This window comes from Crocuta crocuta, unplaced genomic scaffold (assembly GCF_008692635.1).
Source record: "Crocuta crocuta isolate KB4526 unplaced genomic scaffold, BGI_CrCroc_1.0 scaffold36, whole genome shotgun sequence".
In the NCBI taxonomy this organism is placed as follows: domain Eukaryota; kingdom Metazoa; phylum Chordata; class Mammalia; order Carnivora; family Hyaenidae; genus Crocuta; species Crocuta crocuta.
The window spans coordinates 8,125,379-8,138,655 of record NW_027532203.1 but is presented as its reverse complement, the minus strand read 5'-3'; the positions used below and the strand labels follow the sequence as shown (position 1 = coordinate 8,138,655).

The 13,277-nt window shown below is 43.0% G+C and overlaps 1 protein-coding gene across 4 annotated transcripts in view; it reads left to right on the top strand.

Annotated features, from left to right (window-relative positions):
- The window catches only part of NEDD4L (NEDD4 like E3 ubiquitin protein ligase), a 150,832-nt gene that overhangs the window by 86,738 nt on the left and 50,817 nt on the right, over positions 1-13,277 (top strand). For 2 of the 4 annotated variants that reach the window (XM_077777563.1, XM_077777562.1), the window contains 3 exons: positions 3,194-3,326; positions 4,520-4,696; positions 7,194-7,268. In XM_077777563.1, coding sequence (XP_077633689.1) covers positions 3,194-3,326; positions 4,520-4,696; positions 7,194-7,268 — 385 coding nt within the window. Of the gene's footprint in view, positions 1-3,193; positions 3,327-4,519; positions 4,697-7,193; positions 7,269-8,854; positions 8,915-13,277 lie in introns of all 4 variants that reach the window. The other 2 variants (XM_077777564.1, XM_077777561.1) reach the window with 2 other exon arrangements.

The window sequence follows — 13,277 nt, the reverse complement described above, 5'->3', positions numbered from 1 at the left end:
CCCCCCCCCCCCCGTGTGAATATTTTCACTTCATCACTAAAGACCATAAAAGCCCAGGGTTGGAATTTCAAAATCAGAAGTAATCCTCTCTCTCTGCTATTTAGTTGTTTCTGGTTCACACTGATCACTAATTGTATGATCATGTGGGGTAAGGGAGATTTGCATAATTGATTTTAAATGTCCCCCCACCTTTTAAAACAAGACCATCCAGCACATGGACCCCAATGTTCATAGCAGCACTCTCAACAACAGCCAAATCATGGAAAGAGTCTTAAGTGTCCATCAACGGACGAATGGATCAAGAAGATGTGGTTTATCTATACCATGGAATACTACGTGGCAATGAGAAACAATGAAATCTGGCCATGTGTAGCAACATGGATGGACCTTGAGGGTGTTATGCTGAGCGAAATAAGTCAGGCAGAGAAGGACAGATACCATAGGTTTGCACATATAGAAGGATTAGGAGGAACTTAACAGAGGACCATGGGGGAGAAGAAGGGGAAAAATAGTTGGGGAGAGGGAGGGAGGCAAACCATGAGATACTCCTGAATACTGAGAACAAACTGAGGGCTGATGGGGGTGAGGGAGAGGGGAAGGGGGGAGATGGGCATGGAGGAGGGTACTTGTGGGATGAGCACTGGGTGTTATATGGAAACCAACTTGACAATGAACTATGAAAAAAAGAGAAAAAACAGAATGGGAGGTGTGGGGGAAATGGGGAGATGTTGGTTAAAGGGTGCAAAGTTTCAGTTATAGAGGATGAGTAGGTTTTGGAGATCTAATCTCAGGGTGGTGATAAGTTAATACTGTATTGTATCTTTTGGAAATTTTCTAAAAAATAAAAAAGTAAAGCAAGTCCTTCCAGAATAATGGAATCTTACATAGTTCTAAGGGATACAGCATGTAGACATGGTAATGATAAAACCTGACTTCTTAACCTCTCAGAAGCCCCTGGAACAATTCAAGTATGTATTAGGACCTGGAGCTAATACATCAAACATTAGTCCCTCAGTGTTGACTGAATAAATGCTAACTGAATATATATTTCGAGTGAAGATTTAAAAATCTGGTGAAAGTCTTTTATATATGTATATAAAATATTTTAAAGTAAGACCAGTCATTAGAAAGGGAAATTGCTACCGTCCTTAATAAAAAGGGAAAGGGAAAGGAAAATGTCAAGTTTCCTTTGCCTTCTTAGACCCTACTGAAATATTTTACGTATTTCATAAAGTCCATTTTGGTTATTTTCCTTCTAAATATTTCTCTGTTCTGGATTAACTTAACTTTTTATAGTCATTGTGTGCTTAAGAATCAAATGTCCTATAAAAATGAACTAAGGTGGGGGCATCTGCATGGCTTAGTGGTTGAGCATCCGACCTGGGCTCAGGTCATGATCTCACAGTTCATGGGTTCTAGCCCTGCGTTGGGCTCTGTGCTGACAGCTCAGAGCCTGTAACCTACTTCAGATTCTGTGTCCCCCCCCCCTGTCTCTGCCCCTCCCCCACGTGCACACGCACACTCTCTCTTTCAAAAATAAATAAACATTACACAAATTTTTTTTGAAAAATAAAAGACCTGCAGCAACATAAAATCACAAATGCAAAATTACATTCTCTAACCTGTCTGACAAAGTGTCAGTTTCTATCATTTTGTTCTGGTGGTTTCAGAAAAGGTTTAGTATCCTCCTGTGTCCCTTGATGTTAATTATTTTCTCTATACCCATAGTTTCGTCAGTTTTTCTGAAGGTATCTCAAGGTACTATTTTTAGTCTCATCATAGTTTAATATAATTTAAAAATATGCAAGATTGTTATTTCTGTTGAGTTCAAAAGTTTATGTATTGGGTATACAGATATAGTAAAACTTCACTGATTCAGATTTTAAGGAGTAATTATCATTCTAATGTAGATTATATGGAAGCTAACCTGTGTTTACTAGAAGTTAATAGCGTAAAGGTGTTTATTGGAAATATTTAAACTATCTCAGAAAGGGGCAATAAAGAGCCCCCCATTTATTTGTACACAGTGCTGCTAGTCACAAACTATTCACTCTTACAGGGGCCCAGCAGGCTTTCCGTGGAGTATAATAAAAGTTTGAGAGGTTAGAATGTTTTAAAACCTGAGTTATAGGAAGAATCTATAAAGAGGGCCCTTGATTAATACTGTATTTCAATTGGTCTTAAGTAACATTTTCAAATATTTTCAAATGTTAACTTGCAGCATCATTTTTGTTAACCGAATATGGTGTCATAGAAAGAGTCTGATTTTTCTTTGAAAAACATTTTGACATTTAAACTTCGACTCTAAAAGCAGCAAGTAGTATTTCTCCCAAAGGATGATTGCCTGTAATTTACTGCAGAAATTTTTAAGATTAAATTGATGTTTTCAGATCCTAAATTAAGAGAGATACATGACCAATAAAAAAAAAATGAAGTTGCCGTCTTCCTCAAACCCCACGTGATTTGGCACGTTATCACCTGATGTGTGTGTGAATTTTGTACAGTGGTTTCATAGGGAGGAATACAGTGCCATGATCCTGAGATCCTGTCAAAATGAGATCCATTTCAAAAAATGGGTATAGAGTTTTTGAAAAAATGATTTCAAAAATCATGTTGGATCAGGAGCACTTCTCTCCAGTCCCAGCTTTGAGTCTGTACTATTTCTGCTTCTTAGCTAACAGTTAACCAAAAGTTGCCACCTTGTCAATGCTAGACTCCTAGAGGGTCGCCGCTGACTGGCCCCAAGTCTGTCACCTGCCCTTTGAGAAGTCTACCTTCTCACTGGAACAAATGGATGGAAGGCTGTGATTTCTTTCTTTTANAACCATGAGATCATGACCTGAGCCGAAGTCATACTCTTAACCAACTGAGCCACCCAGGCGCCCCACAGGGCTGTGATTTCTTAAATACTAAAGTACATTTTGTGATACATGCCTGAAAAACACTCAAAACTTTGTGATTGATGCATTTAAACACCGTATTTACTTGATTGAAATGAACCTAGAAGCGTACTTGAGCCGGAACATGTTGGGAGAATTCTCCTGTTTAACGGCCAGCTAGTTGTCCGTGTTGAACACGACGCCACCGACATTTTAGCGGGTGTAAGGCCCTTGGCGAACGCTGGGCTGTTGTCGAAGTGCCAGATACCCACACCGGCTGTCCTGTGTCCCTTCCCCTCGCCCCGCGCTCTCAGGGACGTGGCCTCCGAGTCGGACAGCAACATCAGGCAGATCAACCAGGAGGCTGCGCACCGGCGCTTCCGCTCGCGGAGACACATCAGTGAGGACCTGGAGCCGGAGCCCAGCGAGGGCGGAGAGGGCCCAGAGGTGAGACTTCCCCACGCCCCCTCCGCTCCCCGAGGCCCCTCCTCCCCACGTGCTCCACGTGGGTTCATGGCCTAGTACTGCCTCTGGGTAAACGCTGTCTAAAAATTAAACATGGTGGCCTGACAGCTAACTGATGACCACTGGGATCTTAATTAATTTAGGAAGTGTGTATGAATTCCTGTTTGACAAATACATGTATCTGTTTGTTACGAAAGGGAATGATGTTATTTCTAGTATTGGAAATCGTAAGATATTTTCACCTTATTGTTTACCTGTCCCCAGAGTGAGTGGCAGCGTGGTTGTCATAGATCAGCAATTAAATAAGTCCTGGGTACCAGGATAGTTTACTGAGTAGTTTTGACCTCATGAAAGAGATTTATCGCCAAGAAAATAGAAATTTGGGTGAAGTTAGAAATGTTTATTAACTTTTCCCCTTAAATGTTTATGGTAAATTACTGGGGTTGGGGGGAGTTATGAATTGAATGACAAATTAGCAATTCCCAGTTGTTAAGCAGTTACTTCTGTGCAGCCCTAACTACTGTGTTTACTTATTAGAAGTTCATTCTGTGTAGACGGTGTGTCATGAAGAAGATCCTTCACGAAAATATCGCCATGATCAAAATTGGAAAAGCAAAATCAATGATTCCATATGAATTCACTAAAAGTTACTTAATACCACTGTTTACTTACAGCTTATAGCATCTCAGCTGCTTTCATAGTGACTCCTCAGCATTTACAGTAAAAGAAAATTCATGGAAATCATGAATGAATGCCTGAGAACATTTTTAACCCATGCATGTAGTAACTAGTGCCAGAAGTAAGTCACCGCTTGGAGAGGTGTTTTTGAGCCGAAGTCAGACGCTTAACTGACTGAGCCACCCAGGCGCCCCAGAGAGATGAAATTTTACAGTGGTTAAGACCACAGCCCTTAGAACCAGGCTCCCTTGGATCAACTCCTGACCCTGCCACTTCCTAGCTCTGTTCTCTTTGATAGGTTACTCTCTGTGTGTCGGTTTCCTCATCTGTTAATTAGGGTAGTAGTCACATGTTTCTCATGGTTATTAGAAGATTGTGTGCCCCTTAAATGCTCAGGAAATGCTAATCATAGTTATTATAGTAGTTATTGTTGTCGGCAAGGTGACGAGAGGATCCCACGTTCCTACCATTTACCCCAGCATCTTGTTCCTTGATAGCCTTGGGAGACCATTTCCGAAGAGGTGAGCATCACCGGCGACTCCCTCAGTCTGGCACTGCCCCCACCACCATCTTCTCCAGGGTCTCGGACCAGCCCTCAGGAGCTGTCCGAGGAGCTGAGCAGAAGGCTTCAGATCACTCCAGACTCCAATGGGGAGCAGTTTGGTTCTTTGATTGTAAGTAATAGTCTTGTTTGAATGAGAAGTTGAGCAAATATTTTCTCATTTCTTGTTGCTTTAAAAGAATCTTGTATGTAAATAATGACCAAGGTCCTTCCAGCTCCCAGAGAGCTCTGATATTTTCCAAAGTTTCTCCTTCAGAGGACAGTACCGAAATAGTCCAAGCAGGTGATAATCTTTCTTGATTGGTAAAGAACTCAAGAAGAATCTACTTCTATTATTATCACCTTTAACCTTGGATTTCTTTTCCCAGCCAAAGGCTCATAAATAGTACCTTCATCACAAAGGTGGTGCTTCACATGCGGACCTGGGAGATATTGGGCCTCTTAATTAGTCCTCTTAAGTACCCTGCTGCACACCTTATCATTCTCACTTTGAAGATGAAGTTTAAGGGACCCATCCAAGACAGAGTTAGAATGGCAGATGGAGAACCTCCCCTAAGTCCCAGAGTATGAATCCTTAAGAAGGGCACGGACCTCAGGGTAACATTTGAACTTGCATTTTTAACCATCAGGGAACCTCTTTCTAGAAACTTCAGATGGGGCTAAGCCCCATGAGCAGCAGCAGATTGAGCACAAAAACCTCCCATGTTTGCTAACACATTGTGGAAGGGCATGAAAAGTCCATAGAAAAATACCTGCCTGTGTGTAGAGTTGAGAACAAATGCACTCTCCGTGTTTCTCGAGAAATTGAACTTAAAGATGGATTATAGTGAGTGATGGTAGTCACTCCGCTGAAAATGGCACCCTAGAAAAATAGTGATCATTACAACCGTATTGGATGCACATGGGTAAGAGGACTACATCTAATGTAAAAGCAAGTAAGTGCTCACAAGATTGTTCCTCTGTCAGTCACGGTGTTCTTACCGCTGGCCCATATTCGAGGAGTTGCAGTGATTACTCACTTAATGGTTTTATATTACAATTTTATAAATGTTCTTCAGAAAGAGAAATAGCACTGAGATGAAAATGTAATACTAAAAGGGCAGGGACAAAATTTTATATGTGGGATGTTTGAATTGGTAAAACTGTTGCTGCGGAAACAACATAAGCAATGAAGCTGTATATCGAAAGCCTATGAAATGTAGTAAGCGGTGCAAGAGCCAAAGCAGTAGCACACCTGTAGTGGACCAGCTAACAAATCCTAGTTTTCTTTAGCGTGAGTATTAAGTTAGCATCTCCAGGTCCTTGTATAGGAACCACCTGCATTTAATCACTGCAGGCGCCTAAAATATCTTGAAGATCCAAGTGCAAGAGTCAGTAATATTTTAAGATGGTCTTGAGTCTGACTCAACTATTAAGAATGTCTTGGATAGAGCAGAATACAAGACTCTTCTTCAGTTTTGCTTGTCAGGGTCACTCTAGATTCAAGGACCGTAGCATGAACTTTTACTAAAGAAGGAATCCCTGATGCTAGCCTAACTACTGTGAAGGGTATGAATAGGCCCTCATCACTGTCCCCAAGTCTTTCTTTGACCTTAACCCCATTTTGCTTGTCATTGCAAAGTATTAAAAATGAGTAGGTGCTACATACATATTTATCCCAGGGATGAATCTGCTGCTGATTAGACACTTGGCCTCTGTGTGTGTGTGACCTACTGCCATTCTCTGACTGAGTCTCTCAGGCTTTTTTCCTAAAACGATAGATGAATACAAACAAGTGAGAGGAACATTATACATCACACACCAGATGTTTTTGATTACCCTCACTACTTTCCCTCATTCCTGTTCTGTATGACTTCGACTCCATTCAGAAGCTAAAATTTTATAACTGACCCTCCAGAAGTAGCACAAGACCATATTTGAGTTTGTTGAACTTAGACTTCAACTGATCCTTTGTCAATAGTAATATTTAATAAATGCTTAAGAACCGTGTGTACCAGTAGTTTTCCTTTATTCACATCACGCTGGAGTTTACCCCAAGGTTGCATCCCAACGCAAAATACAAGACTGCTAGCTTCCTGTTGCCATTTCTTTAAACGTTTATTTTTGAGAGAGAGAGAGAGAGAGAAAGCATGAGCAGGGTAGAGGCAGAGAGAGAAGGAGACAGAGGATCCAAAGTGGGCTCCACACAGCCCGATGTGGGGCTCCAACCCACAAGCCAGGAGATCATGACTTGAGCCAAAGTCGGGCGCTTAACCGACTCAGCCACCCAGGCGCCCCTCATGCCATTTCTTAAAGCAGCACTAGAGTGTTACACCGGCCTTTGAGTCCCCTACCTTGTTTTGGCCTCTTTTTCCTATTTTCGCTGTTACTTCTTACTAAGGACCGATCAGAATCTCTGTCTGCTGGAAACACTCGTAAGGAAACGCAGGCTTACCCACCCGACTGCCCGAAGGATTACTCTCCTGGCTCAGAAACGATAGTGTCTCGTTTAATTACCCCTCTAATACGAAAGAACGCTCAATAGGCTTGACTGACGTATTTTTTAAACCAATGAAACTGGTTTCCGGGCCCGTGTTTTCATGGTGCTTCATGTCCTTTCCTCCCTTCAGCAGAGAGAACCATCCTCGAGGTTGCGGTCCTGCAGCGTGACCGACACTGTCGCCGAGCCTGCTCACCTCCCACCGGTAACCCACGCCCCTTGCCGGCCGCCTCTTGGCGCTTTGGGCTTGTTTTTAAAATCATCCAGGCTCCCAAGGAAGAGTTTTTCCTGTGCAAACCCTATATTTATATATAGGTCTATATAAACGAGACCTTACGATTTCCTAGCAAATTGCCCAAAGAGTGGATTTCGAATACAAAGAGCTGCTAGTCTCTGAAATGCTGAAAACTTTGTTGCTTTGCTTTTCCACCCAAATTAATACCAATTCTGATGTGCTTATTACTTGATCAAAAGATCAAAAACATACTTTAATAATTCCCTTTTTTTTTTTTTTTTTTTTTTTAAAACTTACTGAGCTTTAGCTCTGTGCTCCACGGTACAGGAATCCCTTTGAACAGGAAGAACTCTTCTGGGTTTGCAGGAAGTGGCTTTTCCCCATCACTAATGACCAACACTCTGAACCCACAAAGCGCCTGTACCTTCTCTGGAAAGGCAGCTTTTCTGACTACCGAACTTATAGCCATATCTGTCCCCACTCTACCGCAGTGTTTATAACTAGCAGCAAATACGGAAGAATGTCCTATGTTTAACACTATGGGACAAAAATAAAAATGAATACTCAGATTGGAAGGCAGACGAGGACTGCCTCAAGAGTTGTTTGATGTATACGTTAGAAAATATTTTGTGGCTTTAATATGTTCAACTTGTTTGACCTTACCCAGTTTGATTTATTTTTTTCTTTTTAGTAATACAGATCCTTGATTATTTTTTGGGCACTAATACTTTTCTGTGAAAGTAAAGGGGAAAAAAGATTGTACTTAGAGGTTTTACAATCACAGTATCTACCCTGTCGGGTACATTTTTACTACAAAGGATATTGTTGCCTGGGTGGCAGAATGAATTCTCGAGTACGCTGGTTAACTGAGTAATCAACACGGCCGATTCAGTTGTGGTGCGCATAGAATACGCTGGTTGACCAGAAGCTGGACAAGAGCATCCTTTCTGGAAGGGTTTTAGTACAGGCTTTCCCCAAAACCAGAATGATCAGCCATGGTAGCCTTGGGGAGGGGATCCTCCTCGATCTGATGATTCCGTGATTTCCCTTGATGAATTAATGGCACATTCTCTTCTTCCGAAAATCAATTCCAATTTTATTTGCCCGAAAATCTCACTTTCCCAGCAACTGTTGATTCCTCCCTCTTGCCTTTACCCTGTAAAGCTGTAAACTCACTGATCACCAGTGGCCTCTTGTTGAAATTAAGAGTTTGGCAGATTTAAGAATCTGCTAATTGTTTAACAGTAAGGACAAAACCATAGTGGTTTTCAATTTTTTTTTCGAGTAATACGTCTCACGTTACTGAAGCGGTCAGTTCATTGTTTACCAGAATCATGGCTGCGGACGGCGCCTTCTCTGGGTGGGGGGGTCATCGGGTTTCTTTTTCTTCTGGTCATCAGTGAGTGGCTACTCAGCCATATTTGAACAGGGTGGATTTCAGGGATTCAGAATCATGTCACCTGCCTGACTGGCTGCATCAGCTGTGATTGCTGATTCAGTAAGCAATGGGTGGTCTCCCCAAGTACATTTCACTGATGTAAATTGTCATTCAACAGCCAAGTGCCCCAGCTAGGAGAGCGCGGTCATCAACTGTCACAGGTGGTGAGGAGCCAATGGTAATGATAACCCTTGATCAGACATTAATGACAAAACTGTGGGTTGGTTTTTAATGTTGTGCCCAGTGATGAATGTACCCTTTTTTTCTTTTTTGGATAAGATCAGCCTCTTTGTGCTGCAGAGCTGTACATGTGAAATTCACGTAGTTCAGAGGTACTGGGTGAAGTGATTTTCGTCCCATACCACTTTATTAGGAATGCTTTCAAGGCTCAATTAAGTGCATTTAATTTGACATTTACTTATTTATTTATTTTATAAATACATTTTTTTAATGTTTGTTTATTTTTGAGAGAGAGTGCCAGCAGGGTAGGGGCAGAGAGAGAGGGAGACACAGAATCCGAGGCAGGCTCGTCCTCCCAGGACATGAGGTTCGAACTCCTGAACTGTGAGATCATGACCTGAGCCATCACGACCTGGTCGTTTCACCGACTGAGCCACCCAGACGCCCCTAATTTGACCATTTAGAATGGATTTCTGCCATGCTCGTTTTGGCAGCACAGAGACTAGAATGTATCTCTGTCTTGATTGTGTGTACTCCTGATCAGCTTTTCTGATTTGTTAGAATGCCTGGGTCAGATAATTTAGTTGGAAGAGAATAAGGAAGCCACAGAAACTACATGCCGTTGTCCCTGTGGGTTCCCGGTTGTGCTCACGGCCAACCTCTCCTGTCTGCTTCCCGGACCGGATTTTAAACCCTGAGTTAGATATTCTATATCGTGAGCGTGAACCTTGCTCTGCTACAAGGGACTGTATTCACAGGAGTGAGCAAGTATTCATAACATAATTTGGGGGGAGAGTGAGGAGGGGATATAATAAATTCAAATGGTCTAGGGGAAAAAAAGTAGTTTCTCTGAGCCAAGTATTACTCATATTCATTATTTTAAAAAATTTTTAGTATTGATGTTTATGGGTAACTTGAATAGGACTATGTATTTTAATTGCCTTTTTTTTTCTTTTGCGTGATCCGGGACAGCAGTAGCTTATAGTTGAGGCTTTGAGCTCCTGTAGCTTTGAAGAATTTTTCCTCATTGTATCACCCTCATTAGGTTTGTTGTAACTGCTTATTACTTGAGAATACCTTTAAATACATCTACAATTGCTGGGTTTCTGCAGGATGTGGACTTAAAGGACCAATTTAGTTATATTGTTAGAATGTAATGCTCAGCACTGCACACAGGAAAGTCAAATTGGCCTTCGGCAAAGCTAAGCCCAGGGGAAGGTAGTGAGCTACGGTGATGTACGTGAAAGTCACGTGCTAGGGGGCCAGGCTCCACCTCCAGCAGAACTGAAGAAATGCCAAACGAACTTGCATATCTCCTGCTGAACCCTAGTAATTTGTACCAGAAGTAGAGCTGCAGGGTGGACAGAATCCTTTCGTTAAATAATTTTAATAGAATCCAGGGCTAACGAGCATTCTCTACCATCCTTTTTTGCATTTTGTGGGCCCTGGAATATGCCGTGAGTATTGGAGTGTCGTGAGAGCTGAGGGTATTAAGTGACAGCATTCACTGGGTTATGAGGGTGCTGGGCTCCGTGGAGAGAGGCACCTGGTGGGACACAGTGACCCATCTGACCAAGGTCCTGTGGCCCCTGCCACTGCTGTGTTCTTCCTGCCTGTGCCCTCCCCCTCGTCCAGCAATGAATATGAGTTCAGATTTGTTGTTTTTTTTTTTTTATTTTTAAAGGCTGACTAGTAGTCATTTCTAAAAGTTGTACCTACCCTCACGCCTCCCTTACCCCCGGTGATCTTCCGGCTACAGTAAGCCAGCTTACTTGAGCACTATTAGAAATCAAGACAGGTGTGAAAGCATCTTTTCCAGTTCCATCTCTTACCACGTTTTTCCCCCTCTTTTATATCTTCGGCCTCGCGCACACGCACATACCTGGGATCTCCTATACACATCAGTTAGCGACCTGATATTTTTCACTTACGGTCCTTCCTCTGGGACATGGTAACAATTACATAATATTCATTGACACAAACGCACCTCAGTTTATGCACTTTTCCCCTGTTCGTGAACATTCAGCCCCTCCCCCACCCCTTTGGGCACAACACACCACGTCATGTGAACCATCCTGACACCTCTTTTTCCATGGCAGTGCTTTTATGAACCAACTCCTTGATGAGCAAGCCCTGATTCTCACCTATGACACTACAGCCCTTTAGTCTGTGAGTACACACTGGTGTATATGCACAAATAATACACACCGGTGTCCCTTTCCCACTGGCCAAGCAGGAGCCCTCCCTAAGATGAAAAGATAGCACAGTCCTTGTGGACTTTTCTGTGTATAACATACCTAAAAATACACTGAGGGAACGGTATAGCAGGGTTGGAGCAAATCTGGCCAATCTATGATCGTGCCAAACTGTTTGCTGTCTTTAAAAGCATATTGAAACTTTTACAGTTCATACATAATTGAGTTCTTCATCTTAATGAAGTAAACGGAGCCTCTAGGAAGCTGTAGTTAACTGGCTATCTGGCAACGCCAAAACAAATATCCAGATGCAAAGCTGTGAAATTGTTAAATTAAGCTGACTAGCAGTTTGTAACTTGTCTCTTGATTAATTAACTTGTCTCTTGAGGTCATATGGCGTGCACATGTGAACACACACACTCACAGACAGCAGAGGTCTGATTTCGGCTCCAGGCATGGGTCTCTTGCATGATCCGTCTGGAGGAGCTAAGTCCTCCCTCCTCCCGCTCTGTGCGTGGGGAGGGCAGCGCTGTGAGTCACAAATGGACTTGTCGGCACAAGTTGTTTCTCCATGGTCATTTAGAAGGAAATCTATAAAGAAAGAATTTAATAGCACCATTGCACATAAATGGAACTAGATTATAGGTCACCAATTCAGTTCTCAATAGAAGGTAAAACGAACATATTAATCAAATGCAGTGTTCTCTACTGCACTGTACTCTTAGTTTCCAGAAACCGATTAGTCCCCTTAACTGGATCTGTGAAAGGAACCTAGTGCTGGAGGTTCTGCAGTTTAGAATTCGATTCTGAGATTAGCCATGACACATCCGAGTTCTTTTATGAGTCTCCTCCTAAGTATTCTTTCCAGGGACTCTAACTTTAATGCTTTCCTGATGATTTCCAGAACAGAGCTTTCTGAGTGCATATCTGACTTTCTCTCCCACAAATTAACTCAGTGGGGAGGAGGAAAACCGGCTGAGTCCATTTACTCTTCCATTTTGCCCAAGCATTTTTGGTCGTCACATAAGCAGCAGTAGGTCAAAATTGATGGCACATACTTGGCCAAAAATTACAAATTGACCACTTAGGTTACGGTGTGGGTTCTAACTCAGCACAGTCCAATTTTGGTAGTGCCCAGGGACAAAGTAGCCTAGAAATAGCTCTTTTGTATCAGTGCCTCGGAAAGGGGTGTGGGGGTAGAGCTCGACGCTGTAGGTGAATTCATCTGTCTTTAATACTCATGGAAGGATCGAGCCTGTGTGCTAATGGCCCTTTCTCTCTTGTTGTGGCCCACACCTAGATCCAGGACCCTTGTGGCCACTGTCTTGGAATTAACCATTTTAGAGCCTTCAGGTCTTAATCTGGAAGAATCCCAGGAAAATAATTACCCCAGACTTAGCAGAACGTCCTCTTACATTTGTAAGATTTGTAATCTTGCCTTGCTTGGTAAATGTGCTTTGGGAATCCACATTGAGGCAGCTGCTTCATGGCTCAGGTAGTTTTTCTCTGGAATGTGCTGTCAAGCTTATGAAGTGGACTATTGAGCCTCATTAACTGAGGTCCCCGAATTACATGGCGGTGTCACTGAGTGTGCATTTCAGTTCACAGTCCTCTTTGCCAAGGCCCAGGGCTGGTAGTGGATGTGAATGACAGGATGCGCACCCGGAGAAGGGGGGCTAAGAGATTGAGATCCTCACCCCAGGATCCCCCTGGTGAAACACCTGCAGGCCACAGGATCCTAATTGGGGAAGACGGTTCCCAAAAAGAAGCAGCTTCCTTCTGTCACCTCACGAAAGAGATTATTCCTGATGTTTGGCCTCTCGTTTCTCGTACCTTCTCCCAGGAGCCTTGGCAGCCGTGATTGGGCTTGTGGTCTCTGAGCCCCTGCCCTCAGGGTAGCGCCTCTTTCTCAGTTCCAGATCTCTGTAGCCTCCGTACGCAGGACTGCCTTACCTCAAACATCCGTCTCCTTGCCTCCATGAGTCGCTGAGGCGTCCTTGTTGTTCTGAAGCTTCTCCACCTAGAGTGCGCTTCCCTGACAGCTTCCTGCGCACAACAGTGTCTCAGGAATCCTCTTGCAGTCTAACCTGCACTGTCCAAATACAGTCACTCTGTGCTGGTCAGGTCTCCAAACCCAGAAGCCATGTGTCCTTCATACACCCTTCT